The 15,639-nt window shown below is 39.9% G+C and overlaps 1 protein-coding gene across 1 annotated transcript in view; it reads right to left on the bottom strand.

The window, feature by feature from the left end:
- The window catches only part of LOC128601584 (uncharacterized), a 126,481-nt gene that overhangs the window by 97,252 nt on the left and 13,590 nt on the right, over window positions 1–15,639 (bottom strand). The window contains exons 8-27 of the mRNA XM_053614887.1: window positions 15,381–15,580; window positions 15,067–15,167; window positions 14,432–14,545; window positions 13,897–14,034; window positions 13,617–13,781; window positions 13,407–13,519; window positions 12,926–13,094; window positions 12,068–12,164; window positions 9,640–9,821; window positions 8,969–9,133; window positions 8,685–8,825; window positions 6,725–6,826; window positions 6,427–6,603; window positions 6,187–6,345; window positions 5,152–6,102; window positions 4,257–4,391; window positions 2,995–3,266; window positions 1,797–2,018; window positions 1,466–1,535; window positions 797–927 (exon numbers count right to left, since the gene is read on the bottom strand). Of these exons, the coding sequence (XP_053470862.1) occupies window positions 797–927; window positions 1,466–1,535; window positions 1,797–2,018; window positions 2,995–3,266; window positions 4,257–4,391; window positions 5,152–6,102; window positions 6,187–6,345; window positions 6,427–6,603; window positions 6,725–6,826; window positions 8,685–8,825; window positions 8,969–9,133; window positions 9,640–9,821; window positions 12,068–12,164; window positions 12,926–13,094; window positions 13,407–13,519; window positions 13,617–13,781; window positions 13,897–14,034; window positions 14,432–14,545; window positions 15,067–15,167; window positions 15,381–15,580 (3,804 nt within the window). The remainder of the gene's footprint in view (window positions 1–796; window positions 928–1,465; window positions 1,536–1,796; window positions 2,019–2,994; window positions 3,267–4,256; window positions 4,392–5,151; window positions 6,103–6,186; window positions 6,346–6,426; window positions 6,604–6,724; window positions 6,827–8,684; window positions 8,826–8,968; window positions 9,134–9,639; window positions 9,822–12,067; window positions 12,165–12,925; window positions 13,095–13,406; window positions 13,520–13,616; window positions 13,782–13,896; window positions 14,035–14,431; window positions 14,546–15,066; window positions 15,168–15,380; window positions 15,581–15,639) is intronic.

Below are 15,639 nucleotides of genomic sequence, written 5' to 3'. Positions count from 1 at the left end.
CATACATACATACATACTGTACATGCATACATACATATATTCACTGTCCACGTTAATAGGAACACCTCTAAACCTACACATTCATGCAGTTATCTAATCATTCAATCATGTGGCAGCAGCACAATACATAAAAGCATGCAGATAAAGATCAAGAGCAATGTTCACATCAGACATCAGAATGGGGAAAAAATTCATCTCTGTGATTTTAACCATGGCATGGTTGATGGTACTAGATGGGCAGGTTTGAGTATTTCAGAAACTGTTGATCTCCTGGGATATTCACACACAACAGTCTCTAGAGTAAACACAGAATGGTGCAAAGAAACAAACAAACAAAAAACATCCTGTGAGCGGAGGGTCAGCAGTCTGAAACACCTTGTTGATGAGAAAGATCAGAGGAGAATGACCAGACTATTCTGAGCTGACAGGAAGTCTATAGTAACTCAAAAAAGCACTCTTTAGAGCCAGGGTGAGCAGAAAAGCGTCTGAAATACTCAAAATAGCCTGTCTGGCAAAAACATCCATGCCACATTTAAAGTCACAGATATCATACTTTCCCCCCATTCTGATGTTTGATGTAAACATTAGCTGAAGTGCTTGACCTCTATCTGCATGATTTTATACACTGTGCTGCAGCTACTTGATTGAATAATATGGATAACTGCAAAAATGAGTAGGTGTACAAGTGTTCCTATTAAAGTGGACAGTGAGAATACATACTAGTAATAAAACTAAAACACAAGCTATTTTAAAAAGTATGTATGGTGCATATAGACATGATGCCAAAATAGCAAACCTGTTGTGAGTTTCCTGTAGGGATTCCCCCACTTCCTGTAGGGATTCCTCCACTTCCGGTTTTTCCACAGTGTGGATGACCGTCCTCTCTGCTGTCTGTTTGGTCTCCACACGGTCAGTATGTAAAATGGCCTGCAAGAGTAATGAGAGATGAGGCTGTGTTACAGGGTCACTGACTCCTGAAGCACCCGAGTGTGCTACTCAACATTCCCCTCCAATTACAGCAGATTAAATTCACCAAGCCACTAAGCTTAAGAGGAGCAACATCAGCCAATCAGAAGTGTAAATTCATCAAAAGAAGGTGCAACAGAGTGTTTGGACACTGGGAGACAAGCGGTCTACATATAATTACATATTCTAACAGCAAACTGAGACCTATGCCACAAAGCTAACAAACATGTTGAGTATTATAAGCTAAATAATACAGTAATAAAAAGTAATATAAGAGTAATGTATGCAAAAGGTTTCTTTGCTTTGTGTACATTAAAAATAGGATAATTAAAAGGCTTTGGTCTGGATCAAAACATGTGGATCCTAAAAGCGTCAGATTTATACATATTCAACCCCTCCACACACACACACACACACACACACACACACACACACACACACACACACACACCACACACACACGTATGTACAGTATACTGAAGTGCTAATGCACATGTACCTGTGAATAAGCCTGGCTTAGTGTTTGGTCAGCAGGCAGCTCAGGCTCTCTCCTCAGTGCTCCCTCCCTGCTGATAAGAACACACACACACACATACACACACACACACACACACATTAAGCATTTAAGGCCATCAGAAATAAGCAGACCATAACAAAGTGCAAGTGAGAGCATAACCAGAACTGGAAAGAACAGTAAGGGTATTTGTGTAGGAATGATACATAGAATCACTGTCAGCTGTGATGGTCACAGCATTCAAGTGTTTCATTTTCTCTTTAAAACAATTTCAGTACTACTCAGTATAAAACTAAAACACAATTTCAAGACTCACCGGTGCTGCCAAGGTGGTATGTTGCTGCTTGGAATAACTTGGTAGTGGACAGTCTCCAGTTTGCCATCACACTCTGTCAACTGGGTGGTGGTCACAGAGGAGCTTGCTGGGGATCTCAGAGTATAACTGAGCTGAGAAAGTGCATTCAGACGCTCTTGAGGCTCAACTACTAAGGAACATGCCTGGAGATAGGAGCATAGCACAATATATACATTATGAAATCTGCAATTTAGACAATTATCACACCTTATTGATATATATTGCTGCACTTAATTTGCTTGTGAACTTGTATTACTAACTTGTGGCCATAACTTTATGATCTTGTTCCCTCATATCTCCTTATTAAGTCATGGTGATGCAGTAGGATCTCATTTCCATGCATCTCATTTTATGTCGTAACCATGCATTTCTTTTCTTCCACGCTAGGTGAAGCTCTGATTACAGGCAGTAGGACCATGTATTAGTAAAAGTGATTCCAAATGAAAGCAATGCTCAAGCATTTACCATTGCAAAGAGGCAACGCCTTATGGTTACACCCTGCAGGCTGCCCAAACATGCACAACAGCCATGAATCATAACTGCACTGATTCTTTTTTTTTTTTATGACTGCATGATTGAACACATCAGAAATCTCTTGGAACTATACCAAACTGATTAGCTTCATGTGGTATCCCATAAATATTTTTTTCTTTTTAATTCATACTTCATTTTTTGATACTTCCTTCACTCAAAAAGAAGAATTCAGACATAAAGTGCAAACGTTTGCATCACCTAATGTTTATTTTTTTCAGTGAAAAGAACTGAAACATACCTCAATTTGTAAATGTATCTCCAAGCAGTTAAAAATGAAATGTAACTGTATCCTACAACAACAACACTATCCAAAAAATAAGGCCAGATCAACAAGAAAACAGACCTGGCATGAAGACGGCAGTGTATAAAGTCTGGTGACGTTAAGCATAATACACTGCAAGTGTTGCTGGTATAAATTTCTTTCCTTTCTTCATTTACTCTTAAGCTATGTAAACTTTTGTTCTTACTTCTTTTCTTATACATTAATATTTCTATATGTTTGATCAATCTATTAACTGGTGAGAAGGATGACTTCAGTTTTGTGAAGAATATAATTAACCCAATAAATAATCATGCTGATTGTATTATTTAGGTTATAATAAGCCGATACATGCATGTATAGTACATGCATTTTTTGGCATGTACTCCTACTAAATCAATAAGCAGGGAGAGGTAGTGGGGGTGAATATTTGTAGCCATGCATACATACAGGGTTATGCAGATAAGGGAGTGTGGTGTTAGAGGTACCTGTTCACAGCACACTTTGTCTGGATCACAGGCTGGGATTTCTGTGTTAGTGTCTATGCCATGCCTCACAAGAGCCACATTAATTGACTGCCTTCGCTCAACCTCTCGCCACAACTCAGGCAGAAAGGACTCTATTGCTGAACAGACATCCTAGGTGGTAAGACATATAGTAGAGACTTTTAGACTTACCTAACCATCCAGCTAATGGGAGTTATACAAATAAACATGACAGCAACCTATAGCTACTGCAGGTCTCTCCCATTCACATTGGGAGATGTACAGACCAGAATCAATCTTAGGGTTCTATGGTTACCTGGGAAGTCTCAGTGTTAATGTTTTATGTAACTGTTTTGAGACATGTTACTCAACTAACCATCAGCTTGCGCTGGTTCCTTCACCTCTTGCTTTAAGGGCCTTTCACAGTTCCATTTACTCATTTGTTGTATGCTTTTATCCAAAGGAATTTAAAATTGAGAGGGAATGCAACAGAGTAACTGAACATTAAGTGTCTTGCTCAATGACGCAACTGTGGCTGCTTAGCAGGGCCAGGATTTGAACCCACACCATTCTGAGCAGTCGCCCAAAGCCTTAAACATTGAGGCACGACATCATAGAGTTAGGTGTACTGTACAATAATACAATAGTATCTAGTCACAAATACAAAACCTAACCCAATCACAACAATCTATTGACCACTTTAGATTCAGTCAGTTAGTATGTCACCCTTTTGAACCATTTGGTTAGAATGGGCTCATTACATAAACACTCCCATGTAATAGCTCTGTAATAGCTCCCAAAGAAAAATGAACATCATTGTTCATCAGATATGTAAGATTACTTGAAAGGCCCTTCTAGCAAGTTGGAGAAACTGTGTGCTTCGTCAATGTGAGAAATACCTACTTCATATACAACTCTCATAAATTCCTATACAAATAAATAATAGTTAGAGAAACCTAAAAGAGAAGTTGCTTTCTCACTGTACTAATAAGTATAAACAATGCTGCCAGAAATGTGAGAGCTCCACTATATCAAAACAGAAATTTATCATAGCACTGAGTGAAAGTACTCTATTATTGACAGTCAGGAGCAACATGCAGATACCAAACGCTCAGTCAGGTAAGGCCTATTATTTTGGCCTACCTCCCACTGGGCTCTGACAGACAGAGAAAGTTTTTCCAGGTCTTGGATCTGGGCTTCAGAACAAAATGCCCCTAGGGCTTCCACAGCTCCCAGGAATTCATCTAGCACTGTTGGATTAAGTCTTCGTAATGCACCCTAGAAGTAAAAAAAAAAAAGATTCACAATACATTAAGGCTAAGATGTAGGTAAATGTACTTGTACTGAAGTGTAAAGAGCGGGTTTATGGGTAAGCATGGCTCACAGAGGTTCAGAGAGGAGCCAATGTGCACACCACCATAATCTCAACTAAACGCCATGTGCATCTGAGGTGCTCTGAATCAGGTATATCTAGTAGTACAAAAGCTAGCAGCCCACTGCAAGTAACTAAACAGACATCTATGCAAATGTCTGCACATGCTGCTTGCACATGTTCACAGATTTGCATATGCAGTATAAATTAACCTTTACAACAAACAGAGGGGCAAAACTACATACAGTGATGGTATTTGCACAGTTCCTTTTTACTTGCTCAGTCTTGAAGAAAAAGGTACAGTTTGTAATGTTTATAGTGTTTTTAGATCTGAAATAATTATAGATATTTAAAGACATCTTAGAAAAAAAAGCACGGCTATATTGCCATGTAAATGAGCTAGTCAGTTTATTCGTTTCAGGTATCTGATTATATTTTATAGACCAGAAATTATCATTGCACCAAAACTTGAAAAGAGCTGCTCGAATCTGCCCTTTTTACTTAAGAAGTCAAACATGAAGAAGGATACATAGTTTTAACAGAGAGAGTGGGGTCAGTTAGGGAAAAGACTTGCTTTTGTCATTGTGATTCTATTTCTGAGCATAACAATTAAGTCAGATAAGTAAATATGAACAGAAAATGAATATATAATATATTTAGATTCACCTGCTTCCTCCTGGCCTGCTCTTTAGATATGATTCTGTTGCTGAATATGGTGATGACCTCCTCTATGTGTTGATTCAGATGCTGTTTGGCCTTGTTCATCCTGCTCTCAGCCATAGCCTGAGCTCGGGAAAACACCTCACTCTGCCCAGGGACGTGGCGAGGATTTGGGGCATTACCTTGGCCTTGTTGTCTCTGATGTATGCCTGTGATAAGAACTTTGGGCAAAGCCTGGGCTTGTTGTGGAGTGTGGGGTGATATAGCAAGCTGGGTGTGTCTCTGTGCGTCTCCCTGTGCGTGCAGCTGAATTTGAGCCTGTGCTGGTGTCTTGACATGTGTGTGTGATGTCTCCAGGGACTGAGGAAGGCTATGAGCCTTGGCCAGGAGCCCATAATGCTGTTGTGGGTTAACACTTACAGCTTGACACTTGGCTTTAGATTCAGAGGCAGGATGCTGTCGGTGTAAGGTAACTGACTTAATGACAGTGCTGCTGGATGACTCTGATAACTGCTGAGGCCATTCTGATGACGTCCTGGTCCTGGTTTGACTCGGGTGTACAGTTAACTCCTGATCCTCAGTTTGAAGCTCCATCTGCATCTCTTTTCCAGGGGGATATGGCAGGTTCTGTATGATCTCTATGTCTTCAGCTCTCAGCAGGACACTATGCTGACCATGTGGCTGATATTGAGGATCAGCCTGCAAAAGCACCTGGGATTTAATGCCAGTTTTGGCTGTATGGCGAGAACAGCCAGGACTCTGTTGGTGCTGAGATTGTGTTCGTGTCTTCTGTGAGGGTTTCTTAGGTTTGGAGGCATGAGTTTCATATTCATGGAAGGTTCCTGCTTGGGGCTCTGGTACATTGTAAGCACGAACAATAACTTTTGGAGGTGGTTGATCAGCTTCAGTCTCTCCCTCACGCTTTAGTCCTATAGGAGTAAGCATCTCGATGATCTCCTAACAGACAGGACAGACACAATTAGTTGGAACCATGACAGAAGATGTGATCTGTTTGCTTTGACAGCTATATTCTGTGGTTACCTTAGAGTTTTTTGCAGTGTGCTTCACTCTGCCCTGTAGGGCATGCACACTGAGAAAGGGCAGGGTGGAGTTCTCTTGCAGTTTTTCCAGCAAAGCTTGCAGATCCTGTCCTTCCGTCACCAACTGTGCCTCCAGCTGCAGCCCTCTGCTAAGAAGTGACTGGGAACCAGAGCACATCACAATCAAGCTTCTAATCAGAAATGCGTATTATTGGCACTGAAATGTGCTTTGCATACTCACTTTGGCTCTAGGGTGAGGCCCTAGGTGGCCCCTGTGTTGCCATTCTCTCAAATGTTGGCAAACTTCCATGGCCTCCATGCTCCAGTGATCCAACTCAGCAAGTCTACCCTCCAGCTGAGATGCTGTCTTCTGCAGCCCCCCACATGCCTTATCTGCCTCGCTCAGAGCCTGCCTCATCTGTACAGACACATATACATACAAAACCTCAGATGCCAGATGCTTCTTATTTAAATCATACCCTGACCTTAAGAGAGTCTTCAATAGTGTGAGGAAGTCTTTCAAAAGCAGCTGCTATCACCTCTGGAAGTGTGTGTTTCAGCTTCTGCAGTGTCTCTTCAGTAAATCCTGGAGATGGAGATAATAGGTCCAGGTCTAAGGCTGAAATTTTCTTTACCATGGCCTGTATGGATTGTGAGAAAAGACAAACGCACAATGACAAAAGAGAAATAAAACAAGGTTTGGGCATCTACACCCATAAATCTGAAGAAAACATAAAAGCATTCACTTAGTTATAATAACCAGCATATTATCTGCAATTAACACTGAGAATCTTTCCTATTTATCTCCTGTGTTCTGTAATCACTATATATCATCTTGTGAGGCTGCAGAACTCTCAGAATTATTTGTGAAAAAATGTTTTTAAAAATTGAAGAAAAAAAAGGGGGAAAAAACATTATTATTGAGTCAAGTGCAAAAAAACTTCGTCAGACTTGGTGGAAAAAATGTACACAGATGTATCAACTGTCAGCATGCCCCAACTTTAGGCATAAAAGAAGTCCGACTACACAGCGAAAGGCCAGAGACAGCACCCAATAAGCGGAGAGAGCAGGAGTAAGAATGTGAGGGAGTAAACAATCCAAATGGGAGTGAGACAGTTCGATATCATGCTGTAAGAGTAAAATGGATTCAGGTGGTGGAGTTTCGATTTTTTCTTGCTGAACAGGTAAAGCATTTATTTGTTCACTATTTGGCGCAGACCTAGTGACTGATAGTGAGCCAATATATGCTTTTTGTATTTCTACCTAGTTGTGAAGTTGTTTAGAACTAATGACAGCCAGCTATTAAAAAATTAGAGGTTCTCTATATTGTCATATCTGTAGGCAAAAGTGAGTCATCCACGGTGTCTGCTTGCCCTTGTTCATATATTTAAAGTCATAATAAAATACACAGAGAACACAAACAGGGCAATTAAAGTTCACACGTCGGAAGCAAATAAAGATGATAGTTTTGCGTTCTACAGATTATTTTAGCTAGCTAGCTAGAGTGGGCTAGTTTGTGTTTAGTGTCCTCTTTGATGCAGATAGACCCAAACCTACACAGTAGACTGTGCCAACACAGCAGCACACTGACATTACAACAGAGCAACTGAGAGTCTTTCCTTTTTCACCTGGTAATCATTAACTACCACACTGATGTGCACAATAACATTTTATTTTATCCTTACAATTATTTTGTAATACTGAGGAAATGGCAATAGATAATTACATCCTTAGAGTACTATGTGGGCCATATCCTAAACCACATACTACTGCACTAAATTAATCAGTACACTATTGGTGTCATTACATTTACATATTATGGCATTTAGTAGATGCTCTTACCCAGAATGACTTACAGAAGTGCTTTGAGTTCTCTATCGATAAATACATCCAAATATATTACTATTTACAGTAAGTATACTACATAGTGTGCATTGTGTGGTTTGGTACACTGAGTTCTCTCTGAATGCGTATTACTTGGCATTCACAGTGAGATTTATCTGCATAGTGGAGAACAATGCATCAATCCATCTTCTATATTGCTTAATCCTTTTCAGGGTCACAGGGAATCCTGCAGCCTATCCCAGGGAGCATCGTGCACAAGGCGGGGTACACCCTGGACAGGGTGCCAATCCATAGCAGGGCACACTCATATACACATTCACACACCCATTCATACACTCTGGACACTTTGGAAATGCCAATCAGCCTACCATGCATGTCTTTGGACTGGGGGAGGAAACCGGAGTACCTGGAGGAAACCCCCGCAGCACGGGGAGAACATGCAAACTCCGCACACACAGGGCCACGGTGGGAATCGAACCCCCAACCCTGGAGGTGTGAGGCGAACGTGCTAACCACTAAGCCACCATGCGCCCCACAACCCATGGTTGTTTCATAATTTCAAAAAACATCAAACGTGTCTCTCTTTTTTCTTCAAACTGTTAGAAATGGGTTTTGTGTGATACGTGTTAGATGAGGATTGAAGGTCTGATGTACCTGCAGTCTCTTCCTGTATGCGTGCAGTGTTTCAGAGGACACCTCCATGGCCTCTCTCAGTGTCCAACCGGCCTCCTGCACTAGGCATTGTGCGGCCTGAGCACACGGGGCTGTGCTGCTAACCTGCTGCGATGGCACCGCCTGACAATAAATGAAGAATAAAAGGCTTTTGCTCACACAAAATGTACCACATCAGATACTGATATCAAATGATATATTAAAGGTCTATTATGATAGACAAAATCTGCAATGGGCAATATTCAGATCACTTCCTGTGTACTCACAAACTTGGTCTGCTTGATGAAATCTGCCCATCTTCTGTTAAGTTTACCAAGCTCATTTGCTAGAGAGGAGCTGGTGGAGCTGTCCGTCATCTCAATCAAAAAGTTTCCTGTTTCATTCAGCTGGGCCTGGAGAGAGCTCCATTCTGACAGGTTATCAGGGACCTGCTGCGTGACACAAGAGCATGACAGAAGCAAGTTAAATAACATTATCGATTGGTCCAAATCCAAATAATCCTGCACCTCTGACCCTATGAGTTGTTACAGTATTGTATATTTTTAGTCATTTAACACATTTAATGTAACACAAGTTTTCAAAACTTTCGGGACAAATATGCTTATGTTGCTTAAAATACTTGTCTTGTGGGGTTTTTTTCTCTTTTTTTCTTGATACTGTATGTAGTTAGTCAGTGACCTAGTGAACTAGCAGGGGAAGGATTTGTTTTTGATAGAGACTACAAAGCACATCTATCGCTCTGGATAAGGGCATCTGCTAAATACCATAAATATAAATGTAAAAAAAAAAACATTATTATTAAAATGAGTGTCAATTATGTCAAACTTTAATCTCAAACACATTTAGGTTATCCCCTATGCAGTATGCACATGTATTAAATTGGAAGCCTTTCAGAATCACCAAAGAAATGTATAGTCTATGTACTGGTTGATTTTACCTTGTTCCCTGCCTGTGATTGGCCCAAGAAGACCTGTAGTAGGTGTAAGCGGTGTTTGTATAACTCCCATGCCGCCAGTACACGGTCCAAAGTGCCCCTTAAAGTGTCTGCTTCTTCTGTGCTCACTGCCACTTCACTCTCAGCCTCCTTCACCTGTCTGTTCACTGTCCCAGAGTCCTCTGCTGCAGGGAGGATACAAACATTGTGAATCTTATAGAGAAGACATTTTGTCCCACATTATAGGGAAAGCACTGGGAAGCAACACTATCACTAACTGATCATAATCATGAAACTTTTCTTCAAACCTCAAAAAGGACTACATGTGTGCAGCAATGATTTACAACCTACTGCCCCTTTGTATATTGCATTTGAATGTAGAATTATTTTGCAATCTTTTTTGCAACAGGTGAGTCAAGTTAGGTATTTGTAAATCATAACAAATTTATCCATATAAGGGAATGTTATCCAAAAAAGGCTTGGCTTTTCCCTACAATTCAGTGGATCATTGAAAACCAGTGGAATGTTTTGGAAATTGTCTTTAGTTGGAGGAACAGTCTGGAGGTGTACAATCTACTCTCAATCTACCATATACAGTCATGTGAAAAAATAAGTACACTCCATGGAAATTGTTGTTTTTTTCACATATTTGAACAAGAAAACATTTGATCCTTTTTGAATAAATAATAATGGTAATAAAGGTGATGCACTATATCAAATGACACATAAAACTGACATTATGAAGTAATTTTCACAATTTAAATTGACAAAAAAACAGATAAGTCACCTGGAAAAAGTAGGTACACCTCTACATTTATCACACCTTCAAATCCATATAATTAGAATCAGGTGTTTAGCCAGTGATTAGGACCTGCTTAGGGAGTGCAGGTGGAACCTGTCTTATTTATTCCCCTCTCATATCTATTGAGGTGTGTGGTGTCATCAAGCCAAGATCTAAAGAGTTCTATAAGGGTTCAGAAACAAAAGGTTGTGGATACCTACGAGTCTGGCAAGGGATTTAAAAAGATCTTCCAATTATTTGAAATGCATCATTGCACTGTGAGGAAAATCATCTACAAATGGCGCAGATTTCAAATGCCAATTTTTCCAGGACTGGCCGTCCCAGCAAATTCAGCCCAAGTGCAGACCGTCTAATGCAAACGAACCACAAAATTTCATCACAGGATCTGCTAGTAAGTGTTGCAACTGTTGGTGTCAAAGTGCATGCTTCTACAATCAGAAAGAGATCACAGAAATTTGACCTGCATGGGAGGCGTGCCAGGAAAAAGCCTTTGCAAGACTACAGTTTGCCAATGAGCATTAGACAAAGGCCAGGCCTTTTGGAATAATGTGCTCTGGACAGACAATCAAAGATAGAGTTGTTTGGTCACAGTAACAGCAGACATGTTTGGCGCAGACCAAAGACAGCTTTTCAGGAGAAGCACCTCATACTAACTGTGAAGCATGGTGGAGGAAATGTTATGGTTTGGGGTTGCTTTGCTGCCTCAGAGACTGTACAGCTTGCATTCAACTATGTATTCTGCATCATATCAAAGAGTGCTTGAAGATAATGAGGCCATCTGTCTGAAAGTTGAAGTTGATAATGATCCTAAGCACACTAGTAAATCCACCAAGGAATGGCTCAAAAAGAAGAAATGGAGGGTTATGGAATGGCCTAGTCAAAGCCTGGATTGAATCCCATTGAAATGTTGTTGGGATTTGAAATGCGCCGTAAATGCAAGAAAACCCTCAAACATCTTGTATCTGAAAGGATATTGCATGGAAGAGTGGTCAGAAATTCTAGCAAGCCTGGTGGACAATTATGCAAAACGCTTACAAGACGTTATTCCTGCTAAAGGGGGCAATACTAGCTTCTGAGGTCAAGGGTGTACTTACTTTTTGCACAGAAGAATAAAAGAAGCATTTACTCAATCAAGAAGATAACTTAGTCGAGAAGATAAAAATAACAACATGCAAACAAAATCTAGTTTTGCTCTAACTTGTTTTTTTTCCAGATAAAAGAATTTGTAGATATGCTTTATAACACGGTCACTGTAGCTCAAAGATAACATGAAAGTGCTTCAGTCTCATGCATACCAGAAGAAAAATCTGTACTACTTCAGAATTCAAGCTTATGTCTGGAATGTATAGTTATGGATCCTTGTTCTACACTACTACTACTACTACTACTACTAATAATAATAATAATAATAATAACAGTAGATCTGTCTCAGCTTGCTTTGAACGTGTTTCAAGTAAATGTGTTTTTGCAGTACAGGGAAACATATTTTCTGTGGTAATCATATAGAAATGCAGGACATAAAGTTAAGTTGAGTATTCAACTAGAGGTCTAATGTTAAAAGTGTTTGTGCTGATGACAATTGATGCCAAAATGACTTAATTGAAGTTCATCTGCAGTGGATTCACTTACACAGGGCTGCCTTGCCAGTGTATGTGCTAGCAGTCTCTTTCAGCTTGTGGAGTGTTGCTTTCAAGATGGACACCAGGCCTTGCTTCTCTATGGTATCCTAATGCAGTATGCAAAGAATAAATACTTTAAGTCATTAACATAACTCTAATGGCAAGATTAGGCTCAATTTTCATCTATACACTCTGTTTATATTATTTAGTCCGTTTATTATAGTATGTTATATACTCTGTCTTAATTCTCTCCCTCTCTCCCTCTCTCAAGGAAAGAACAAATTGTTACTGTAGTCTAATCTTTACTACACAAAGAATACAAAAGGACTTATACAGATGCATGAAAATGAAAGGAAAAACTGGTGGCTCTCTTAAGCTATGAGGGCATTTTGTTAGTATGCTTTTGGACCCACTTATCCTCTTAATCACTGTAAATCAGTTCTTCTGAATGGTCACCTGTATCATAATGAAAAATGTCTATCCGGATGGGAGTGGCCTCTTTCAAGATAACAACATCCACAACTACAGATCATAGGGCTCACTGAAAATGATCATATTCGGTGGCCATACCCAGTCACCAGATCACAACACAATACAACATACAATTATGGGACTTTTAGTTTTGGATTGAAGTTTTAAAACAATGCTCTCCACCAACACTATCAAAACACCAACTGAGAGAATATTTGGAAGAATGCTGTTCATTGCTCCAGTACATATCCAGAGCACATGCTTGCAGACTATATACCAAGGTGCAGTGAAGCTCTTCTGGAGGCTTGTGGTGGCCCAACACCTTACTAAGACACTTTATGTTGTTACTTTTCCTTAAATGTGTCAGCTGTATGTTCAGCATAGCAATATGACTTACATCCCAGTCCTGAAGCAGGGACAGCACAGACTCCTGAGAGCCATACGGTCCTCTCCAGGTATTCAGCTTGCTCTTGAGATGGCTTAAAAGCTCACAGACGCGGTGCCAGTGCTCCAAGTACTCCAACTTGATGCCATGGTACTTTGCTGTCACTCTGGCATTGGTGAAACTGCAGGAATCATAGTTACCTTAGTATATGCTAAAGACTTAAATAAATTCTGGGAAAATCTCTGTTTTACTCAAGTACAAATATTTCGGCCAATTTTCACCTTACCACCTTAAAAAAAAAAGCCATAAATAAAAAATGTAAATGCTGTAAATGTAAATATCAAATGGTCTTTTGGTTCTTATGGACAAATAATATCAGACACTTAAAAATGTCTACTTAAAGGGTGTTTTCTTATGGATTACTTTTAAAATAAGGTACTCTGGCTAAAATAAATAAATAAATAAATAAAATTTAAAAAAATTACATGCCCACCGTCTCTTGAGTTCATCAAGTTTTTCAGCAGGAATCTGAGAGGAACCATCATCATCTGTGTTGTGGAACAAATGAAGTGTATCCAAATGGCCACTCATGTCCACCATTAATGCCTGGAGGAAATGTTTATTTAATTATTATTTACTGTGTTAATAAACCTTAATAGTTAACTCTGGGGAAAAAGTGGCTGAACCGGCATGGTTTAGAAACCTTGAGCTGCTCTTGCTTGTCTTTGACATTTCGGGCGGCACTTGCGTGGTCATCAGCATCACCTTGTTCCTCAGCCAGTACTGCTTCCATTCTCTGTAGCCACTGAGCCAAAGTGTGTAAAGGAGCAGGCAAAGCTACATCCAGCTCAGTTCTGTATCTATGCAACTGTATGAGACAGGATGTCATTATATTCCGACACACTATACAGTGCAATGCAAAGATCTCTGTCTCTCTTCCTCTCTTTTATAGACGAGACATTAACCCTAGAGCTGCAACTCACCCTGCCTTCCATATTGTCCCAAGCCTGTCTTAAGGCAACCTGCTCCTTGCTGAGTTTGGTGCTACGTTTCATTGCACTCAGCATTGGAATCACTGGACGCCTCTGCTCATAGAATGACCCCACAAATGTCTGGAATGCCTATAACAGATCCAAAAAGTCCTGTTATGGTCAAGCAAACTTGTTTTTTTTGTGTGTGTGTGTATTTAAGAGTACAAATAGCTTTACTATGTAGCCAACGCTAAGAACAAGATAATATGGCACTTAAATGCTTACCAATAATATGGATTTGTGTCAGTTGTCAGCAAGGATGCTGTTCCCATTGTTATTTTGTATTTGTGTCAAATATGTATTGTGTTTTATGTGTGTACATTTCGTATTCTTAGCAGAAGTTAGTATTTGTTTGGGAGAGTGGGGAGTATGGAAATTCACCAAATGCACTAAGAGCACTGCCAAAAAAAAGTGTATAAACCACTTTTACAAAATCAAAATACACATTGACAAAGGAAATTTAAAGAGGCTTGAAGCCTGATTTCACCTTATACCGTCTGCTATACCCCTCTTTCTCTGTGGAGGACCACACATCCAACAATTCTTGATAGGTTCGCTGAAGCCAACAAGTCATCTCTCTGACCTTCTGATTGGGTGATGCCTATGCACATATATCAGCAGAATCACAGAGCGTTAGACTGAATTGGTTGAAGTCTACATCTTGACAGCATTTTCAGATTTGTTATGGTTACCACTGTGTTGTAGAAGTACCATAAATTAAGCTTGGCATCTGTACCTGATGCAGAGGGGAAGCCAGAACAGCAGGTGTGCAGTAGGTTGGAAGGTTGACAGGAGAAAAGCATGTAGGAAAAACAAGAGTTTGCAGCTACGCCCAACAGACAACAGGAGGAGTGAGCCAGGAGAACCAGAAACAGGTTTAGATTAGAATTAGAAGTTATAGTTATAGTTATAGAATTAGAAGTTATAATTATAGGCACAAAAGAAGAAATATAAAAGAAGGGGAAAAAATTTACAAGAACAGCAAAACCCAGCAAACATCTAGCATCATCTAAGATTTTGAGATGGGATTTTACAAGACAACAGCTTTGTCTCAGTAGTTCCCATTTAGAACGTTGTGTATGCAAATATTTTTCTGCTTGTCTGGAGTTTTGGAAGTCTCACCTCAAGATCATCATCAACTGAAGGCATATCATTGGAGTACTGCAGGAACTGGGCTACGTACGTCATTATGGACTTCTCATCTGGGTTACTGACATCAATATCTGATATTGGATACATAAAAAGTTAGTGGCATGTGATTGTATTAGGATTAAAACCTGCTGAAAAGAAGGTTGCTCATGCTTATTTTTAGATACACCATTCTGCTGAATAATGTGTCAACACACGTCTCTTTACTGTTCAATAAATGCTTTAATTAACTGGATGAAACTTGTGAAATTCTACAAGTTGATAGATCTTGAAGAAATTATACACACCCTCAGGTTCAAGCAGTCTGGGTATTCCCAGATCCTGCTGAGCTATGCGGAATGCCTCCTCTAAGTTTTCAAGGTTGCTCCTCGTCTCGGTTAGGGAGAAGTCCACTAGGTCTGGCCTCAAGGAGCAGAGGATAGCATGGAATGCAACACCGCTCCTCCAGCTCGATTTGAAATCTTTCACACTGATTGAAGAGCCCACTCTGATGAAAGAAGAATAATAGAGAAATTATAGGATCAATTAAGTATAATGGAGAAAATG

This window comes from Ictalurus furcatus, chromosome 25, assembly GCF_023375685.1.
Source record: "Ictalurus furcatus strain D&B chromosome 25, Billie_1.0, whole genome shotgun sequence".
Taxonomy (NCBI): Eukaryota; Metazoa; Chordata; class Actinopteri; order Siluriformes; family Ictaluridae; genus Ictalurus; species Ictalurus furcatus.
The sequence above is the reverse complement of the archived record's forward strand: the minus strand, read 5'-3'. Positions and strand labels throughout refer to the sequence as shown.